This window comes from Mugil cephalus, chromosome 19 (assembly GCF_022458985.1).
Source record: "Mugil cephalus isolate CIBA_MC_2020 chromosome 19, CIBA_Mcephalus_1.1, whole genome shotgun sequence".
Taxonomy (NCBI): Eukaryota; Metazoa; Chordata; class Actinopteri; order Mugiliformes; family Mugilidae; genus Mugil; species Mugil cephalus.
In genome coordinates, this window is record NC_061788.1 from 6,496,624 (window position 1) to 6,514,734 (window position 18,111).

The 18,111-nt window shown below is 40.7% G+C and overlaps 1 protein-coding gene across 5 annotated transcripts in view; it reads left to right on the plus strand.

Moving 5' to 3' along the window:
• garnl3 (GTPase activating Rap/RanGAP domain like 3) overlaps positions 1-17,676 on the plus strand; it is a 79,433-nt gene extending 61,757 nt beyond the window's left edge. For 3 of the 5 annotated variants that reach the window (XM_047569422.1, XM_047569423.1, XM_047569424.1), the window contains exons 21-31: positions 45-161; positions 2,039-2,205; positions 3,401-3,559; positions 3,967-4,033; positions 4,396-4,503; positions 6,062-6,180; positions 6,592-6,727; positions 8,847-8,906; positions 11,068-11,286; positions 13,047-13,167; positions 14,280-17,676. In XM_047569422.1, the coding sequence (XP_047425378.1) occupies positions 45-161; positions 2,039-2,205; positions 3,401-3,559; positions 3,967-4,033; positions 4,396-4,503; positions 6,062-6,180; positions 6,592-6,727; positions 8,847-8,906; positions 11,068-11,286; positions 13,047-13,167; positions 14,280-14,445 (1,439 nt within the window). In that variant the 3' untranslated portion in view covers positions 14,446-17,676. The remainder of the gene's footprint in view (positions 1-44; positions 162-2,038; positions 2,206-3,400; positions 3,560-3,966; positions 4,034-4,395; positions 4,504-6,061; positions 6,181-6,591; positions 6,728-8,846; positions 8,907-11,067; positions 11,287-13,046; positions 13,168-14,279) is intronic. The other 2 variants (XM_047569425.1, XM_047569426.1) reach the window with 1 other exon arrangement.
• Positions 17,677-18,111: the final 435 nt, after the last annotated feature.

Here is an 18,111-nt window from a genome sequence, read left to right on the forward strand (position 1 = left end):
ACCTTCGCGCTCACAACAGAGGCTGCTTTTGTATTCGCTTCCAGGAAAGGACGCTCGGCTGTATGTGTTCAGGCTCAGCACGATGAAGAGAGGCCTGGAAGAGAGGCAGCTCGTCAGGAGCAAGTGTGACAGCCGGGAGAATAAACTGGAGAAAACTAAAGGTACGACAGCGTTGGTGGCAAAAAATAACATTTGCTTTTATTCGGCTTGGGAGTTTCTAGTCCATCTAAAAACAAGTGGTTCACGCAGGCAATGGTGGAAGAGTGGTGAAAAATTACATTCTGAATTTGAAATTTAGCCATGATACGATCAACAAAATCTGCATTTGACAACTCAGATTAGTATCTTCTCAATTTTTTGTGGTCCTCCCAGTGGAGAAGCACTGTGGGATAAAACAAGGACATTTTATTCAAAACTTTAGTAGCAAAGTTTGATCTTATTAGGTTCCTGACCCCATTAACTTTAGTTAAACTTCAGAATAGACAAACTGGATCCATTGGAAGCTCATCTCTTAATAAGCAGCATGAACAGGAGCTACACCAACAGATTGAATCACGTACCTTTTATCATATACCTTTTTTCAGCCCCTCTTTTCATGACATTGTTAAATACCAACATGAATAGTTGTTCCTGTAGTTTGAGTGATACCAGGATATGAGTTGGGTTAAAGAACCAGCCACATAAAAAAAAAAAATCCATTTCAATGATGGAGGTAAACATGGACGTATAAGCGTAAAGTTATTATTTAGAACATAGGCCTTCAGCAAGGGGTCTGCGACCCCTAGGGGACTGTGGAGGTACTACAGGGGGGAAATCTGCAAAATCTTTGGTTGACTAGTCATTTTATATATATTTTTTATTTATCACAAATTTATAATATCACCTTAACATGAATCCAGAGAAATCCCAGACGCATGCTGCAATATCAGCAGATGAGAAGCGAACCGTGCAGCTCGCTCACATCAGACCAAAATGTCTTGGTGATCCATTGTCCCTACTCCTTTTAGCTTGAAACTGTCAACACACCAGTTAGGAAATAAGGAAAATAAGGAAATGAATGTCTGAACCAGTGTATTATTTGAATAGTTAAATACTGAATGCAAAATGATAATAATTACGTATATTTATAAATAGCACTAGACAGAGTTTAATATAGACCACATATAGTAGATAGGGGGTCCCTACTTAATCCCTCCATCCGTTTGATGTCCTAACCTGAAAAATGTTAAAGACCGCAGATTTAGAAGTATTTTTTGATAGTTCATATTTTAACTAACCCAATGATCTCTGCCCTCTTTACCTTGACGTGCCACCTTTAAATAAGTCTTGATGATCACAAATCCTTGAAATTCTTGGACTGTCAAGTTTTCTCTAGATGTCATATAAATGAAAGGCCATCAACAAAGAAATAATAGTCAATAAATTGTCAGGCAAATGTCAAGATAAAAACCAGGAAGTGATTTGCTTAGGTTATCATAAAGACAGTAAAACTCAACTACTTTACATGCTTTACATACATTAGATTTTTCCAGGGAGAATCAAATTAAACAAGCTATGATAATTATTACGTTTTAGACGCCTGGAGAACCATTTTTTAAACATTCAGATAGATCAAACTATCTGTCTCTTGTATAACCACTTCATGTCTAACATATTGAGTAAAGAGCTTTAAACCAATTTGATTTAATAAAAAATAAAAACTTTTTTATATATTTTGTAGTAAATTCCTCAATTTGTTTGTTAATTTATGTGTGTGAATAAGACTGTGCCCACTAACCCATCCACATATTTGGCATAAAAAGTATCACTACTATTAAATTAGACAGATCTAATTAACTGTGAGTGTGACCTTAATGAACATCCCTTTTGCGTCACGCACACATTTGACCCGGTGCTGGCGCGGTGCCACTTGTCTGCGCTGGCTCGTATTGATCTGTGGGATGGTGCCAGGGAACAGCACCTACAGCGCAGCACATGTCCACTGTGCTTTCTGTCTCTCTGTCTCTGCCCCCACACACCCTGCAACTCTTTGTCCCAGGTTGTCATTTGTACTCTATCAACACCCACCACGGCTCAGAGCTGAGGATAGTAGCAGCCATCAGGAACAAACTCCTCCTCATCACCAGGAAGCATCCGCGTTTCGAAGGGTTCAGCGCCAGCGCCATGGGAGCCGACTCTCCGGTGGAGGAGTTTCAGTACATACGGGTACAACAACGTCGACATAAATTAAAACATTAATTAATAATTTGAGATTCCTCAGTTATCCCAGATATGAACATACAGACACGATGTACATTTTCCAAAGATATCCTTATCAGCAACAGCCATATCAAACACATCTATTTGTTAAATAGAAAATAGTCTAAACTATCTACACCGATCAGCCAGAACATCAAAACTACTGAGAGGAGAATTGAATAACATTGACGTTCTGTTGGGAAACTTTTGCACCTGACATTCATTCGTGTGGATGTTACTTACTCCATCCATCCACATAGACCAGACCAGGAACCAGGATGTTTTATTTTTAGACTAAGTTGACTTATTAATTGTATTTTTTTTTTATTATTATTATTATTATATATATATATATATATATATATATATATATATATATATATATATATATATTACACAGGATAAGATGTTACAATCCCTTGTGCCAAGATTCGAGGCAAAACACATTTAGAAGCCCAGTCCAGCTGAGAAACCGACCAGCAGGCTAGCAGCTAGCTACCAACGAGCAACCAATGAGAAGACACCAGCTAACTAGCCTAGCCAACGGCAGTAGGCCAACGTAATCCCGTCCCCGAGTAGATAAAAATAATAATTATTAGGTTAACCACATGTTAGAAAGCATTTCCAAAGGGTGCAAACACCTGGGTGTGAATCAAAAATCTGATTAAAACTGAGAAAACAGACAAACGTGCATAACTTGACTGTAAATTATGATATTTTTAAGTTTTATTTTGTGTTTTCCAGTGATCTATAAATCTGGCTGATTTAAAAAAAAAAAAGAGTACCACCAGAAATTATCAATTTGTGGCCCATAGTGACAAAATCTTAGGGTTTTTTTTTTTTTTCCATTTTCCTCCACAAATTTATATTTCTTTAAATACACATTAACAGGAATCCAATATATTTTAGTAAAGGGATAAGGGATAGCTAAATATTGAATGCAAAATGATAATTTTAAATAGCACTAGGCCAAGTTTAACGTAGAACATATAGTAGGTAGGGGGTCTCTTCTTAATCTCTCAGTCAGTTTGGGGTCCTTGGCCTGAAAAACATTGAAGAATAATTATCCACAAAAACATAAATAAGACAGCGTGTTAAAAAAGTGAAATAAGTCTGTTATAATAAATCTCACTGATACTAATCTGCATCATCCACCCCACAGGAGATCTGTCTGTGTGACCCCCCGGTGGTGATGGCGCTGGTGGACGGGCCGACGGGCGAAAACGACAATATGATTTGTGTGGCCTACAAACACCAGTTTGACCTGATCAATGAGAGCACCGGAGACGCCTACCGGTTACACCACGTGGACGCCAACAGGGTGAGGCATCACACGCATCACACGCACGCACGCACATGCAGATTCTCTTCTTTCTCTGTTTTCGTGTGATGTTCACCGGAGCTGAACTGAAAGCTTCAGTTTACCTGCTGATTACCGGGCTGCTTTGGGGAATCAACACATTGTCATTCACAGCCACCAGCTGGGGAGAAGAGAGAGGAGAAATGAATGAGCAGGCTGGTGGACAAACAGCTGTTCTAATTAAATATCTTATTCACTTCTCCTTTGAGGGAGCAGACAAAAAATAAACAGCATATACCTCGGGGGTGGTGGGTGGTCGGGGGTTAGGGGCGTGTGACCTGACTTGATTTGTTGTGGTCTGTAACGTCTGACCGTTGTTGGAGCTTGTTCACATGATTTCTCTGAACTGAGCTGTTGTTGCCCTCCAGGTAAATTTCGTAGCGGCCATCGATGTGTATGAAGACGGGGAGGCAGGACTGCTGTTGTGCTACAACTGTGAGTTTGACTCTGAACGTTTCAGATATGTTATGTGATTCCAGTTGTCTGTGTCTACTGTCGAAGTCGAGCCTCAGCGCTTCTTTAGTCTGCCAACTGGAATAAAAATCACAGCGCAGACTGTTCCAGAATATTAAGAGTCAGGGGTGGGTTTTCAAAATACAGCCATCTATTTCATCACTTGTCTGCTTTTTTTTTTTTTTTTTAAATCCCTGGATGATAGAACAAATAGCTGCCTATTTTCATGGAGTTAGGATAAAACACTGTCCTCAAACCTCAGAGCACAGTCAATATACAAGAATAAATAGAAGGTGAAGCCTTTTTTTTTAAAAAAAAAAACTTGAATTGTTTGTTTGTCTCAGATATTTGCTACTACAAGAAAGTTTGTCCGTTCAACGGCTCCACGCCGATGATCCAGTCCAACACCTCCGATTTCCACTTCAGCTGGAACCAGATGCCCAATGCTATCGGTAGGTTTCCACAGCAACAGCGCTCAGGCCCCACCCTGTCCATGCTGCTGCTGCTGCTGCTGCTGCTGCTGGCCTGGCCGGAGCTTGCTGTCGCCATGGAAACACCGTGTGTAGCCACAAGCATCAGACTGGCCGATGTGAATTTGTTTGTGTGTGTGTGTGTGTGTGTGTGTGTGTGTGTGTGTGTGTGTGTGTGTGTGTGTGTTTTTGTGTGCACATGTTATTATGAACACAGAAGGTGATGAAAAGCAAACACAATTGGTATTAAATCTGTAACCCCTGACACTGTTGCATCGATGTTGTGACCTCCGTTCTCTCACGCACACACGAAAGCAAGTGACGTAGAGTAAAAAAAAGAAAAGAAAAAACAAATATTGTGAAACATACTGGAGAATTTAAATGTGAAAGCAACCGCTAATCTAATATGCCATCGATTTTGATCCTTTTTGACTCACTGCAGATAAATATTAAGTTTCATACTCAACTATATCACACATAAAACTGACATTTATGGCAATTTTCATATTTTCATGATTTAAAAATGTAAAAAAAAATCAAGGGTTCCTCATTAGGTGCCAAGTGGAACCTGTCTTCTTTGGGTTTGGGCATTAAGGGTCTGGCAATAGGAGTGTGTATCATTATTATTATTATTATTATTATTAATAATAAACAAAATCTAAAGGCCTGAATGCTTACAGGGAGAAAGGTTGTCTTCAGCCCAAGACTGTTGACTGCAAAAAGAAGTCTCCAAAACACCCAAATTGTATAATGTGTCCTACAAGAAGCTGTGTAACTGCTGCTGGTCTTAAAGAGGTGTCTCAAAAAAAGCCTGGACCATAAGAGCAAAACTGCCAATGACCATGAAGGCAAAGACATTTTAGAACAATGTTATTTGGTTTTGTGGCGTCAGTAACAGTCAATATTTTAAGACTATTAAGCATGTTAGCAGCAGTTAAATGTTTTTTTTTCTCCCAGGCTTTGATTTAACCAAGAATTCAACATCATATCAAAGAACAGGGAGAGTGACGCTCAGATAGCTTTAAGCAGCAGTGGACTATTCAGCAGGATGATAATTCTATGTGTACACTAGCAAATCCACTAAGAAATGAAGAAAATACCACTGAAGGAATTTTAAATGGAAGAGAAGAGTGGTCAGAATTAACTACTAAAGGGAGTGACACTAGCTTCCAAAGCCAAGACTTTTCCACGCAGGAATGTGACATATATTCACATTTGTGTTGAATGAATGATTGAAATGGGATTTTTCCAAATTCTGACAAACAGACAAACAGTTTCCATGGGATGTATTTTCAACTTGTCCTACATTTCACATCAAGCAGAGGAGCACGGCAGCATCTGGAGCCCCTTGGAGAGAAAAGAAAATGCAGCCCCGATCCTTGTCACTCTTACTCTTCTGCATACATAATCGACTAATGATGACATTTCAAAATGCCATTCAGGGTGAAACTAGTAAATGTCTCGTACTGTGGGAGTTTGGGAGTTTGGGAAGTCGGCGCAGCTGCTCCGTGTTGATCGTGTGCCTGTGCTGTCTTTGCAGTTTGTGCGTTTCCTTACATCCTGGCCTTCACGACGGACTCCATTGAGATCAGACTCGTGGTCAACGGCAACCTCGTGTACACGGCGGTGGTCCCAGAGCTGCAGCTGACTGCTTCGCGGGTCAGTGCGACACTACAGACAATACTACAACTCTACTCAACATTTAATATATATTTTGTTTGTTCCCAAACCACTTTTTGGAACCTGCACCACGTTTCCTTTTCACCGTGGTGAAGTCCCTCAAGCCCGTGAATGTTTTCCCCGGTATAGAATTAGCTGTCTCAGCTCTCTCGTTTCAATCAATCTTTATTACCCTCGTGGGAAATATGGCGAGCGATCTGCGTGGCTACGGAGCAATAATGCAGTTATAATTTATACACAAAGATAATTCAGAACAGAACACCGTGCGACTGGCATCAAACAAATACCACCACAGTTGAGTTCAGTTATTTCCTGGCCTCTCTACGCGGTCGCTGTTTCTCTATTTTCACGTAATTTCCTCCCTGCATGTTTCTGTGTTTCCACCCACAGTCGGACATCTATTTCGTTTCGTCGGCTCCGGTGAGTTCAGCCTCCAACTGCAGCTCGAGAGACACCAGTTCCCAGAGTTCCCCGCAGACGCCCACCGGCTACGAGATGCCAGTGTTCCCGTCGCCGCTCGGTGATGGTAAGAACTGCGTGGCAAAAGTACCACAAGGTGTTGATGTTGCAGCTCTGACATTAAAAGGTTTGGCTTTCTGCACCCTGAGCTCGACAACTATTTTTATAAACTTGTCTCAGCAGAACGGCTCGCTACCTTTCTACTCGAGGGTAAGGGTTCGTTTCCCACATGATCATGTGCAGTTTCAGGAAGATATTTAATTGTATTAATATATTACTTCATATTTTTATTACCTTTAATAACTTACAGAAACTATTTCGATGACAAATGTTAAAATAACGTCATTGTTTGAATCTCACAAGAGAACTGGATGTTGTTTACTAGACATGTACCACCCAGCAGGGACCCCCACCCCATAGCAATGATGGCAGCAGCCATCCCCAGCAGGATGCAGCCTGACTCAGACACAAAAAAACACAAAGAACAGCACAAGGTGTTGACCTGGCCTCCAAGTTCATTACATCCCAACTTGACCAAGTGTCTGTAGGATGATCCACAGAGGCCCCTCCCCTCAACCCAAAGGCCCCCCACTAATGACATTGTTTTTCCAGACACCACAGGACGTCCTCAGAAGACCTGTGTCCATTCTCTGATGAGTCACAACTGTTTTGGAGGCCGACACAACATCAGCACCTTGGTCATAAAGTTATGGCTGATTGGTGTATATCTATAACTTAGAACCCTGACAATAGTTTTCCAACTTTTAGATCGTTACCTTCAGATGTTGACGCTCTAATTTCTTTACAGTTTTAGATTTATTTCGGTGTAATGTGAGACTCGTTCTTGCGTTCTCCTACAAAACTTAAAACATGAGAAAGAAAATCCATCACTGTGATGAATTAACCATCTTTGTTTAACATTTGACATTTTGAGGCTGATTTGTTTGGAAAACTTTGCCTGCTGGCGTGTTCAGGGTTTTACTGCAGATAAACAACGTGATGAGTCATGTTGTCAGAAAGTCTAACACGGGGCAGACAAGCGTAGTGGTGGTGAAACGCACCGTGTTTTGTGCGATGAAAGATTATGTTGCTCTGTTTTACTAAATCCCACGGAAAGGCCGAAACCGGAAAGCACATTGTCGGAGGGTCAACGACGGTTTCTTTGAAGCTTGATGAAGGAGACATAATAAAAGTAATAAAAATAAATGCTGATCAGTGTAGTCTTAAGAAAATAAATTCTCTATAATGAAAGGACTCAGTGGCTCATTGGAATAGTTGAATACTACTGGATAGACGACTCTCTTATTTTGCAAAATCCTTGTACACACCGTTTCCTAAAGATAGACATCATGCAACTTTAATACCAAACAAGACAAATATGAATGCAGACAAAAATATTAAGGCAGAAGTCAGATGTGATGGATTACGTGTCTGCAAATTGGTTCAATTAATGAATAGATGGAGACTTATGATTGCAGCAATTTTGGAAATTCAGTCCAAACCGCGGATAAATGGGATTTGTAATTAAATGACCCAGCGTCATTACGATCCTTTAAGTTCTTTCAAAACTCCATATTACCGAATGAGAAACGGACTAATTGCCTGTGTGCCTCCCACCGCCCGCCGCCATCGTTCAAGGCAGAGAATGCTTTCAGGGATGATTGAGGATCAATACGAGCGCCTCCCACCTTCTGGTCCGCTCTCTCCTCCATCTCTCGTTGTGTATTTGACCGGTCGCTCTCGCCCCGCCCCATTCTTGACCTCTATTGTTAAAGCCATTGGTAACAAACAGGTTTGTCCCTAATCACCAGACAACGGCCTGATGGATAGTGGCTGACGGCACCTCTTTGTTCATTACACTGTTTCTGATGGCTGCGTACCTGCTGCTGTGGTGTGTTTCCTGGGGGGGGAGCGGGTATTTGCGGGTGCCGTTAATGCTAACGGGGAGGAAGGTTTGGCTGCTGCAATTAGTCGAGGACGGGGTCTGTGCTTTTCGGATGCTTTGGGAAGTCTCTTAAAGGGGTCCTCATTTCCTTTCCCTGTTTCATGCATTTAATTCTGCATCACCAGGAGACCTAAAAGAGAACCTACTGTGTATGTGTGTGTGTGTGTGTGTGTGTGTGTGTGTTTGAGTGCCTATATGTATGTTACAGTTTGTGTAACCCTCTTCTTCATCCCTGGTTCAGATTCTATACGGATCCCCTATGGTACCAAGCTTTCCCTGTACATGTCTAAGGATGCCGAAGGTACTGCAGGATTCTCCCACAACTCGTCCCATAATAATAACACCCATAATGCCGCCCCACTAACATGCACGTGCTGCGAGAGTGTGTCACCCTGTCTGCTCCGAGGCGGCATGTTGACTTGAACGTCAGTTGAATGTTAAGTGAACATTATGTCTTCCCCATCCCCCCCTTCTGTCTTAACTAATTAAAAGCATTAGACGAGGGAAAAGGTGACGGAGCGCAAAGTCAAAAGTGAGGAGACGGGGGGTGATAACGTCAGTCGGGGGCGCAGGTTTTTGAAATTGGAGGGGTGGGTGGGTGGGTGGGGGGTGGGACGAGGAGAGGCGATGTAGGTATGCAAGAGGATAAGGGAGGGGTTGTGTACAAGTAGGAGGCTGGGAGGAAAAAGGAGGGAGAAAGGGGAAAGAGGGAAGGAGAAGACACGTCTGCCGCAGCATGATTTACAGATTGCACTGTCGCCATGGAGACTTTTGTCAGCCCTCTCTTCGATTCAAAGTGGTAGTCCAAACAGTGATGCCACAGTCTAATGGTGTGTGGCTGGAGAGGGGGGGAGGTAGTAGCGGGTTTATGGAACGGGGAGGAGGCGGGGGGGGGGGGGGGAGGTTGAAGGGCTGCTGACAAAAATCCCATCCTCTAACTGCCTGTGCGCCTGCCGTATCTGCTCCTTGGGGAGGTTTTCATCTGATGTAATCGCATCAGTAATGTGAACAAGATGCTGTTACTGATGTGGCTGCTGGACGCCATCCACCTCCACTGGCTTAGTAGACACACACCTGCAGCAAAACGGCTCTGGAGAATTGGACTTCAATTAGTGCTGAAAACATCCCTAACATTTATGTGTAATTCATTAGCCGGTGTGATGGAGTGTGACACTTCCCCTGGTCCAGAAACGTGTGAGGAATATATGGATCTATTCGATTATATATTCCAAATAACTGCATGCTTTCCTGCATTTTCTTTCTTCTTTTTTTTCTTTTTTTTTTTGGTCTTTGCTGTGTGACAGCGCAGGTACACGACAGCGGATCTTTTAACGGCACTAACACAGTGTACCTGTCAGACATCAGCAGTGACCCCCTATTTTTCTCAATGGCTCTTTTACTCCCCTCTCACCCGCTGGCATTTCAGAGGCTCCTCTTTTGTGCAGCGTAGCCCCCGCTTTGATTCATTCTTATCGGTGCTACGACCAGCCCTGCCTCAGTGCAGCAGCAGCAGCAGCAGCAGCAGTATGCGAGTGCCAGTCGAAATCCAATGCTGCTCTCTGATGGCACAATCGGGCACTTGCAGGTCGGGAGCTGTGCAGACAAACTAGAAAATAAACTTCTAACGTCCACTTTAAGCTTTAGTGTCACTGTTGAATAATAGATGGCCTATTAATAAAATTGTTACTGTTATATTACATTAGCTCTATGTGTTTAGGGTGATTAATTTTAAGATTGCATGCTGTTTCAGTAAACAGGATGATTAATCCAACTAAAGTGGCTTCCTTTAAATGTGGAAGTTGGATTATATTGTATCACATAACTGCTGTGTGAGAGTGAGAGTGTTATTACTGTTTACACATTTTAGTTAATGGTATATTCCTCATATTTACTTAATGTTACTGCAAATTACGCCACAAATAATTACTTGATACTTGCTAATTCTGTTGCAGTCACCGGTGCATTCAAGGACTATTTTTAAAATCGGTTAAAAAAAAATTGTCACTATACCTGCAGCATGTTTGTTTGTTTGTTTGTGTTGTGAGTTCTGTTTTTAGAAAGGCAACACACAAAAGCAAGGCTTCAATCGGCTTTACGTTACTGTACATGGTCCTTGAATGCACCACGGAAAGACAAAGATTTTAAAAGAGTAGTGTGACATTTTAGAAAGTCAACGGCGGTTTGTACAGATTTGTTTGACACAAAGACTGGAAACACGCTCAGTAGCTAAATTGATTTCGTAGCTAATAAGCTAAAAGTTGCTAAAAGTGCTCCAGGCTATAACACATTTATTTTTATTAGCGACCGCCCGCCCTGTTATGTTTTTTTAACTCTCATTTCATGACCTCTCTTATCATCTACCTTTTTTTCTCCTTCAACATCCCAACTACTCACCTATGTTCTCCTGTGTCCATCCTTTTTTTTTCCTTTATTTTTTCTCCTACCGGTTCTCTTCCTCCCAGGTGAAGCAGCATGTAAGCACATCTTCAAGATCCCATTGTGTAACCTGGTGGGCCGCAGCATTGAGAGACCCCTGAAGTCCCCTCTGGTCAACAAGGTGCTGACGACACCGGCCCCCACCATGGTGGCCCCGACTCCGCTCATCTCCGCCACGCACTCGCTGTCCCTATCCCGCATGGAGATCAAAGAGATAGCCAGCCGCACACGGAAGGAGCTGCTCGGTAAACCACAAAAGAGTTACACATTCACTAACAGATTTACTCTGTATTGATGTTTAAGTTCATGGTGTTCATGTTAACTGAGAAGATCTGTACCACAACATTGGTACCACATGTCTAAATATAAGGTTACAGTTAGCAAAAATTGTAGATGTAGGGGGAAACAGGCAGACTAGTTCTCTCTAAAGAACCAAAGTAAATTCTGATTTCAAATGGACTTCTGAAAAGTCCGAGGGTTAGATGGAAGCTGCTACGTCACGAGTTGTGATGTGTTTGCTGCCAATTTCAGAAATAGTGGATGCAGAAGGTGCTCATAGCCCTTTTCACACAGGACTAGTTTTAACTGGGGACCTCCGGTGGTTTCTGATAATAATGGACGTCGTCTGTGATCTTAATCCCGTGCGAATCGTCCGTGTCCATGAAGAAATAATTACATCGCAAATTACCTACCATGATTCTTGTAACACAGAGGTCCTCTGATAAAACTAATCCAGTGCAAATCGACACCTTTGTGATTTAGTGGTGAGTTTTTACTTTTTTGTGACTTTTGTTTGATTTGTGGCTTTTTTTAATTCCTTTTGACACTTATTATTTTGAAGGATGTGTTATAAATCAAAGTTCGAACAGATGTTTGAGCTCAAAGTCGTGATGTCGCTGAACTGTCCACCTGTTTAGACGGATGAAACCATTAAATTAACCATTAATGTGCTCATCCGTAAAGGTGGAGGTGGTTTAAATGCCGCCAGGTTGTTAGTAATTTGTTCCCCGGGATAAATATTATCAAAAATGTATTTTTATCATCAATTATAATCGGCAAAGTAATTAAAACTGTGTCTGACACACAGTGGAGTGAGATGGAAAGTAGCAGAGCCATAACAACGGAACGCGAATTTAAGTAAAACACAGTTAGTTGAATGCGCCACATGAAACACAGACGTAATATTCGAATCACAGGACGTCCTCAGGTAAAACTAATCCCGTGTGAATAGGGCTACTGATGTTGACTATAAGTTGTGTTTTCTAGACTTCTGGCTGATGTTAGCACTTGAACCTTAAGTATTCTTGTCTTCACCACTTCTTGTGTCATAACCAAAAGCTCTTGAGTTTGATTCATCCAACGCAGACTTTATTTTTTTGAGTCATCTCTTTCCTATAAGGCAGCAGAAACTGCCTGTTCAGTAGAAATGACTAAATGACCTTTTTATAAATTAAACAAGGTGCAGTAGTAGTAGAAGCTACCAAGGTGCTTTTCTTTTCAGCTCATGGTCTTTGTCGGGATCACCTTGATGAAGGCTACTGGATGAAACGCTTCGCTCTCATAAAGTTGTTAGATTTATTACAAGTGCTGCTCGAGCCTTGATTTTTTCCTCCTTCATGCACCTTGTGCCAGAAATACACATTTTTTTCTACAGCATCTTGTTTAATTTATAAAAAGGTTGTGGCTTTCGAGTCACCAGGGTCCAGTCGTTTCCTGGAGTGTCTACTGCTACTGCTGCTTTCGTCTGTAAGCACTGGTCCAATAAAGTTGTTGCATTTACTACAAGTGCTGTTGGGATCTTGCTCTTTCCTAGATTAAACATTTTTGTTCAAGCTAAACTTTGGGCTGAAAAGCTACCGAGTTTAGTATATTCGTGCTGAACTAAACATCTTTTGAGCGTGACTCAACTTTGAACTGTTGCGTTGCACACAGCATCAGAAATAAGTCTTTTCCTAAAAGTTTTTGCACAACATCAAACTCATGTCCATTTTCTCTTCCAACAAAGGCTTGACAGAGGAACCAAGTGGGAAACCAGACAGCGGATCGGTCAAACAGAGGAAGATGAGCAGGAAGAACACGGAGGAGGAGCCCAAAGCACGAGCACTGACGTCAACAAACAGCGACAGGTAAATAAATGGGTGACAAGTAAAAAGCGGCAACACCTTTTTCATCTAATGACAGGGTTCCTACACATTTGAAATTTTAAAATTCCAGACCCTCATTTCCAGACTTGACAGTGAAAAAATAAAAAATTGAGTAAATAGCTGTGTATCATGTAAATAAATTCTGGAATTAATCGTTTGTTTTCAAGAATCTGAATATATGTATATGCTGTTTTGTCACCAAATAATTTCAACAAGGTTGGAACTAGCTAATGTAGCTCATACAAATAAGTTAAGATCAAACCCAGATAAATTCATATGTTTGTTTTTTTATTGTAAGTTGCACATGAATCATCCATCAATGATCATCTATGTCACTTACTACGCAAGTACAGAAGAGTATTATGGCCACGCATTAGAAAAAATGCGGTAGATGCGGAGGTAGATTTTTTTTTTTACTTTGAGAAAAAAGTCAAAATGTAAAGAAAAAAGTCAAAATTTTGACAAAAGGTCAAAATAAATTGTCATAAAGTAGACCTTCAAACCGGCAGTACCGTATGCATAGGGAACCGCGGATCCTCCGCAGAAGAGTATTGGGGCTTAATTAATAATTTAATATGAAGAATTTTAACGTGTATCATGATTTTTTTTATATTGCTGATATATTGTTGACGTGCAATAGTCCAATATACTTTTTTCGACTTTTGTCTTGAAATTTCTACTTTCTTTCTTGAAATTTCTACTTTTTTCTCAAAATTTTATATTTTTTGTCAAAATTTTGACTTTTTTCCTCAAAAAATTTTTTCTCAAAGAGCATGATGGACAAAAAAATCTGCCTTCTCTAATTTTTTATACTCTTCCGTAAGCCTACTGTGTGCTCTGACATAAACATTTTAGCTTAAAAAAAATGAGCGATCCATTTTTTTTTATTTATTTATTTTTTTTTTAAATTTTATAAAATTTATAAATTTTATTAAATCGAACAGTCTTGGAAACATGAATATTTTTCCATACACTAGTTTTAATTTTCCATACATTTCCATACCTGGAAATGTATTAAATCAAATTCCACACTTGGGCAGGAACTCTGTAATAATATCCTCTGAGCTTGAGACGTGTCTTCCTCTGCGCGGCAGGTTAGCCTCAGAGTCCATCGAAGCGGATGTGGACGTCCAGCTGCACTGTTCGTCCGGTTCGGAGGCCGAGCCAGAGAAGGTGGTGCTGCGAGCGGAGACCCCGCCTCTCGCCAGCGCGTTCCCTCTCCCCATGTCCTTCGAAGAAGATGTCCTGGACCTAAAGTGAAGACAATCCCATTGTGCACTTCTCTGCCCACCCACTCCTGTACTGTCACCATTATTTTATTGGTTTGCTTTTAATTTGTTGGTTGTATTCTTTTATCCTGTCTTTTTTTTTTTTTTTTTTTTTCGTTGTTGTTGCTGTTGTTGTTTATATCCTGGTATCTTGAGTCTCCCCATTCATCGGACAAGATGGGTGCAGTGGGAGTTAGAAGACGTGCGTGTTTGTATTTCGTGAGCAGCCCCTCTCAGCCCCTGTGTGTTGGGTGTTTGTGTTGCCCCTTCCTGCAGCAAATAACCCAAAGAGGCCGCGAGGTTGGGTAAGATGCCGCGCTTGAACTCCTCCAACAGCTTTCGAGATGACAGTTTGACGCCACAAACTGAATGTAAATCTGCGCACCGAGGCACGACACAAATCTCTGTATTCACAATTTGAAGTCACTAGAAATTAATATGTTTTTGTATATTATGTGATTATTTTCGGTCCACTTCCAGATGTTGTATGATATATGCATATGTATGTGTACATCTGTTTATACATGAAAGTGCACACAGCGGCGGGCGCATGTACGTGTCTGGCCTGTGATGCATATTTATAGATATATTATATAAATCAATTTTATTCCCATATTTAGTAAAAGTATGATGTTTTATGCTCTCTGCACATTTTAGTCCTTATTCTTCTTCTCCTGATTCACAGTGTACAGGTAGACAGGGCTGGAGGCAAAGTCTCCCACAAGTGCCATTTCCCAGCACCCTCGATTGAAGTACACCTCTGATGGCCACCGTGTGCTGGCGTCTGATGGTGGCGTCCGTGACTGTGGTCCAAATTAGATCACGACGGTGACCTTCCACTCTTAATTTGGATGAATTCACTCCCAAAGCCACATGTACTGAGAAAGGGCCGACCTTTAATCTGCGTTTAAGCTGCCTTTGCAATCGTGCAACTGTTGTGTCTGTAAAAAAAAAAAAAAGAAAAGAAAAGAAAAGAAAAGTCACTACTTCATACCGCAACCTGAGACAACAGAAGAAGAAGTGTGTGGTGGTGGAGATGGTCTGAGATGTGATGGTGCATTGGAAGCCATAACTGCAGAGTTTAGTCTAACTACACAAATAAAGTGTGAATACATTTATTTCTGTCATTTTATGTACACGGAAGGTTTAGAGGGTTAATAAAAAAAAATTAAAGAACGTAGTAGAAATATAAGAAGAAAGAAATTGTATTTGGTTAGTTATATATTTAGGAAAATGCCACCTTTACCCAACTAAAACTGAGATCACAGCGTATAACATACACAGAACACATAACTCTACAGCGGACTCTGCGCCCACAAGGACCAGCTACGTAAAAAACTTGAGGAACAGAAGCCCTGCGGGTTTTTTCAGCTGGGACACCTGGTGCTACAAATGCTATAGCTGACAAGCCTAGAAACTTACTAATCAATCGTGGTTTTAGGTCAGATCCTAACAGCAGATATTCAAAGTAGTCTTTTAACTGGTTATCCTTAAACAAAATCTGTCCAGGAAACTAAATTTTATTCCTGCTTGTTTCATTTTGCCTCTGGCTTTTGGTTATTTATATTATGGAAATTGGAACCTGTTTCATAAAGTTGGATTTGGACTCGGAAGAGAGGGATATTAAAAACAGTTTGTTTTTTGTTTTTTTTTGTCTCTGAGTCACGATCTTGCAATATCCTGCATTTCCCATGACACAGTGTGTCTCATCAAACCCTCTCCACCTCTCGCGTGCCAATTTCCGTCCAACTCTGCAACTCAGTTCGTAAATATGGGCTTTCTGCCACATGCTGCATTTATGGCGTATCCGAAATACCGCGATTATGCGGTTTTTTGAACTTTTAAACAAAAGTTGCGACTGCAACTGGGGAAACTTTAGTATCCAGACTGACTCACGTCCGTGCGATTAAATCCATCTTAAATACGTATCGTTAGTCTAAATAGCGTAATTGCCTAAGTCATTTTACAATATCAATGAAAATACCAAAATAGTTTTTCTTGTTTTCCAAAAACGTTTAAATATGACTTAGGCAATTATGCTATTAGGCTAACCATATGGTGTTAAATTGCGGAGGCTTGTTATTTTAATCCCGTTATTATGGAGGGAATAGTTCCTATTTCTATCATCCGTCCAGTGTGATCTGAATGCAGCATAAGTTCAACTCTAATCAGGGTCATTTTCCTCCAGAACCACACACAATGTTTTTGTTTGTGTTCACATGACAAGACCAAAATCACTTGCAAAATGAGTGGAATGTCAAAAAAACAAAAGAACTAAAAGGCCACAAAGCATGTGTTAGCCCAGGTCTTTTATAGTGTCTCATCCCCCTCCAGGCTCCGTTTGGCCAGGTGGAAACAATCACCTCCAATTAACTCACTGGCAGGATAAAAAGCCTGCAACATGCTGGGTCCTGATGAAAGGCACACACCTTGAGAAGTCTGTCTTGTCGCTGCTTTGTGTTGAAGATAAATCAGTCCTGTGTATCAGTGGGAACCCTAATATTAAACAAGGGGAGTGAGTCAGTCAAACCAAAGGCGAATGCTTAGTAAAAAACCAGTAGTGGTGGTTCTGACTATGTTGATGTGGGTGCGAGAGCACTTCTATACGGTGGTTTCACACAGCAGCCTTCCGATTTTGCATGAGCCTCCTCTTCCTCCTTTTCTCTCACCCCCTTTCCACTGCTCTCCTTGCCTGCTTCAGCGTCCGACACTATAACGTAACTCAGAAAAAGGGAAGGGAGGGAATTTTTACAAAGGTACTCTAGTGTTTATTACTCTGAATGAAGCCGGGTGACTGGGGGAACGCTGCTTCTCCCGCTTCCGTCGTTCCTATTTCTCCTGTATTTCCGTCAAGTAGTCTTTGTTTCTACCTCCCCTTGGCATTTCCACAGTTTTTTTGTTTTATTTTTTTAGTTTTTTTCTTTTTGTATTTGAATCTATATTTACTGTTTAGACTGTTGCTGAACCTCTCTGTGATATCAAAATGAACGAAAAATCTACAAAAAAAACACCAAGTGTCTTAAAATATTGTATCGCCATCGTTTTTAATGCCAAGTACTACTTGTAAATGTTTGTGTATCAAATGTGGCCTCAAATGAAACTGAACTATATTATTAATATTATTATTATTTGAGCATTTATTTTAAACAAGTGCTGTAGACCACTGCTGTGAAAGTAGTTGATTCTGTTCATTGATATGTAATAAATATTTATGAAATTTGAACCAGATTTGTTATTTTTTATTATCATATATACATATTTTACTATTTTTATCTTTGGCGGTACTGCGAGCTGCAGAGCTGATAATTAATGCTGGACTAATCACATTTTCACAGTAGTACAGGAGTCACAGAGTTGCTGTTTAGGTGTTAGCGGCTCGCGGAAGTCAATGTGATGGAAGAGGTGTTCAGTACAATCTAGCACTAAATATAATTTGAACCGGAGCCTATGAAGAAATATTAACTAAATTTTGTTGTGTTAAATCCAACATGTGTACCATGTACACATATTATTTCCATTAACGCATATATTATCTACAATTTTATTATTTTTAAAAATGTTCATTGCCTGCAGCGGGATTAAATCTGCGCAGTTGCTTGCAATGAATCAAGTTTTGTTCCGTTAGCTTTGTAAATCCAACATACAACATGAATATGAT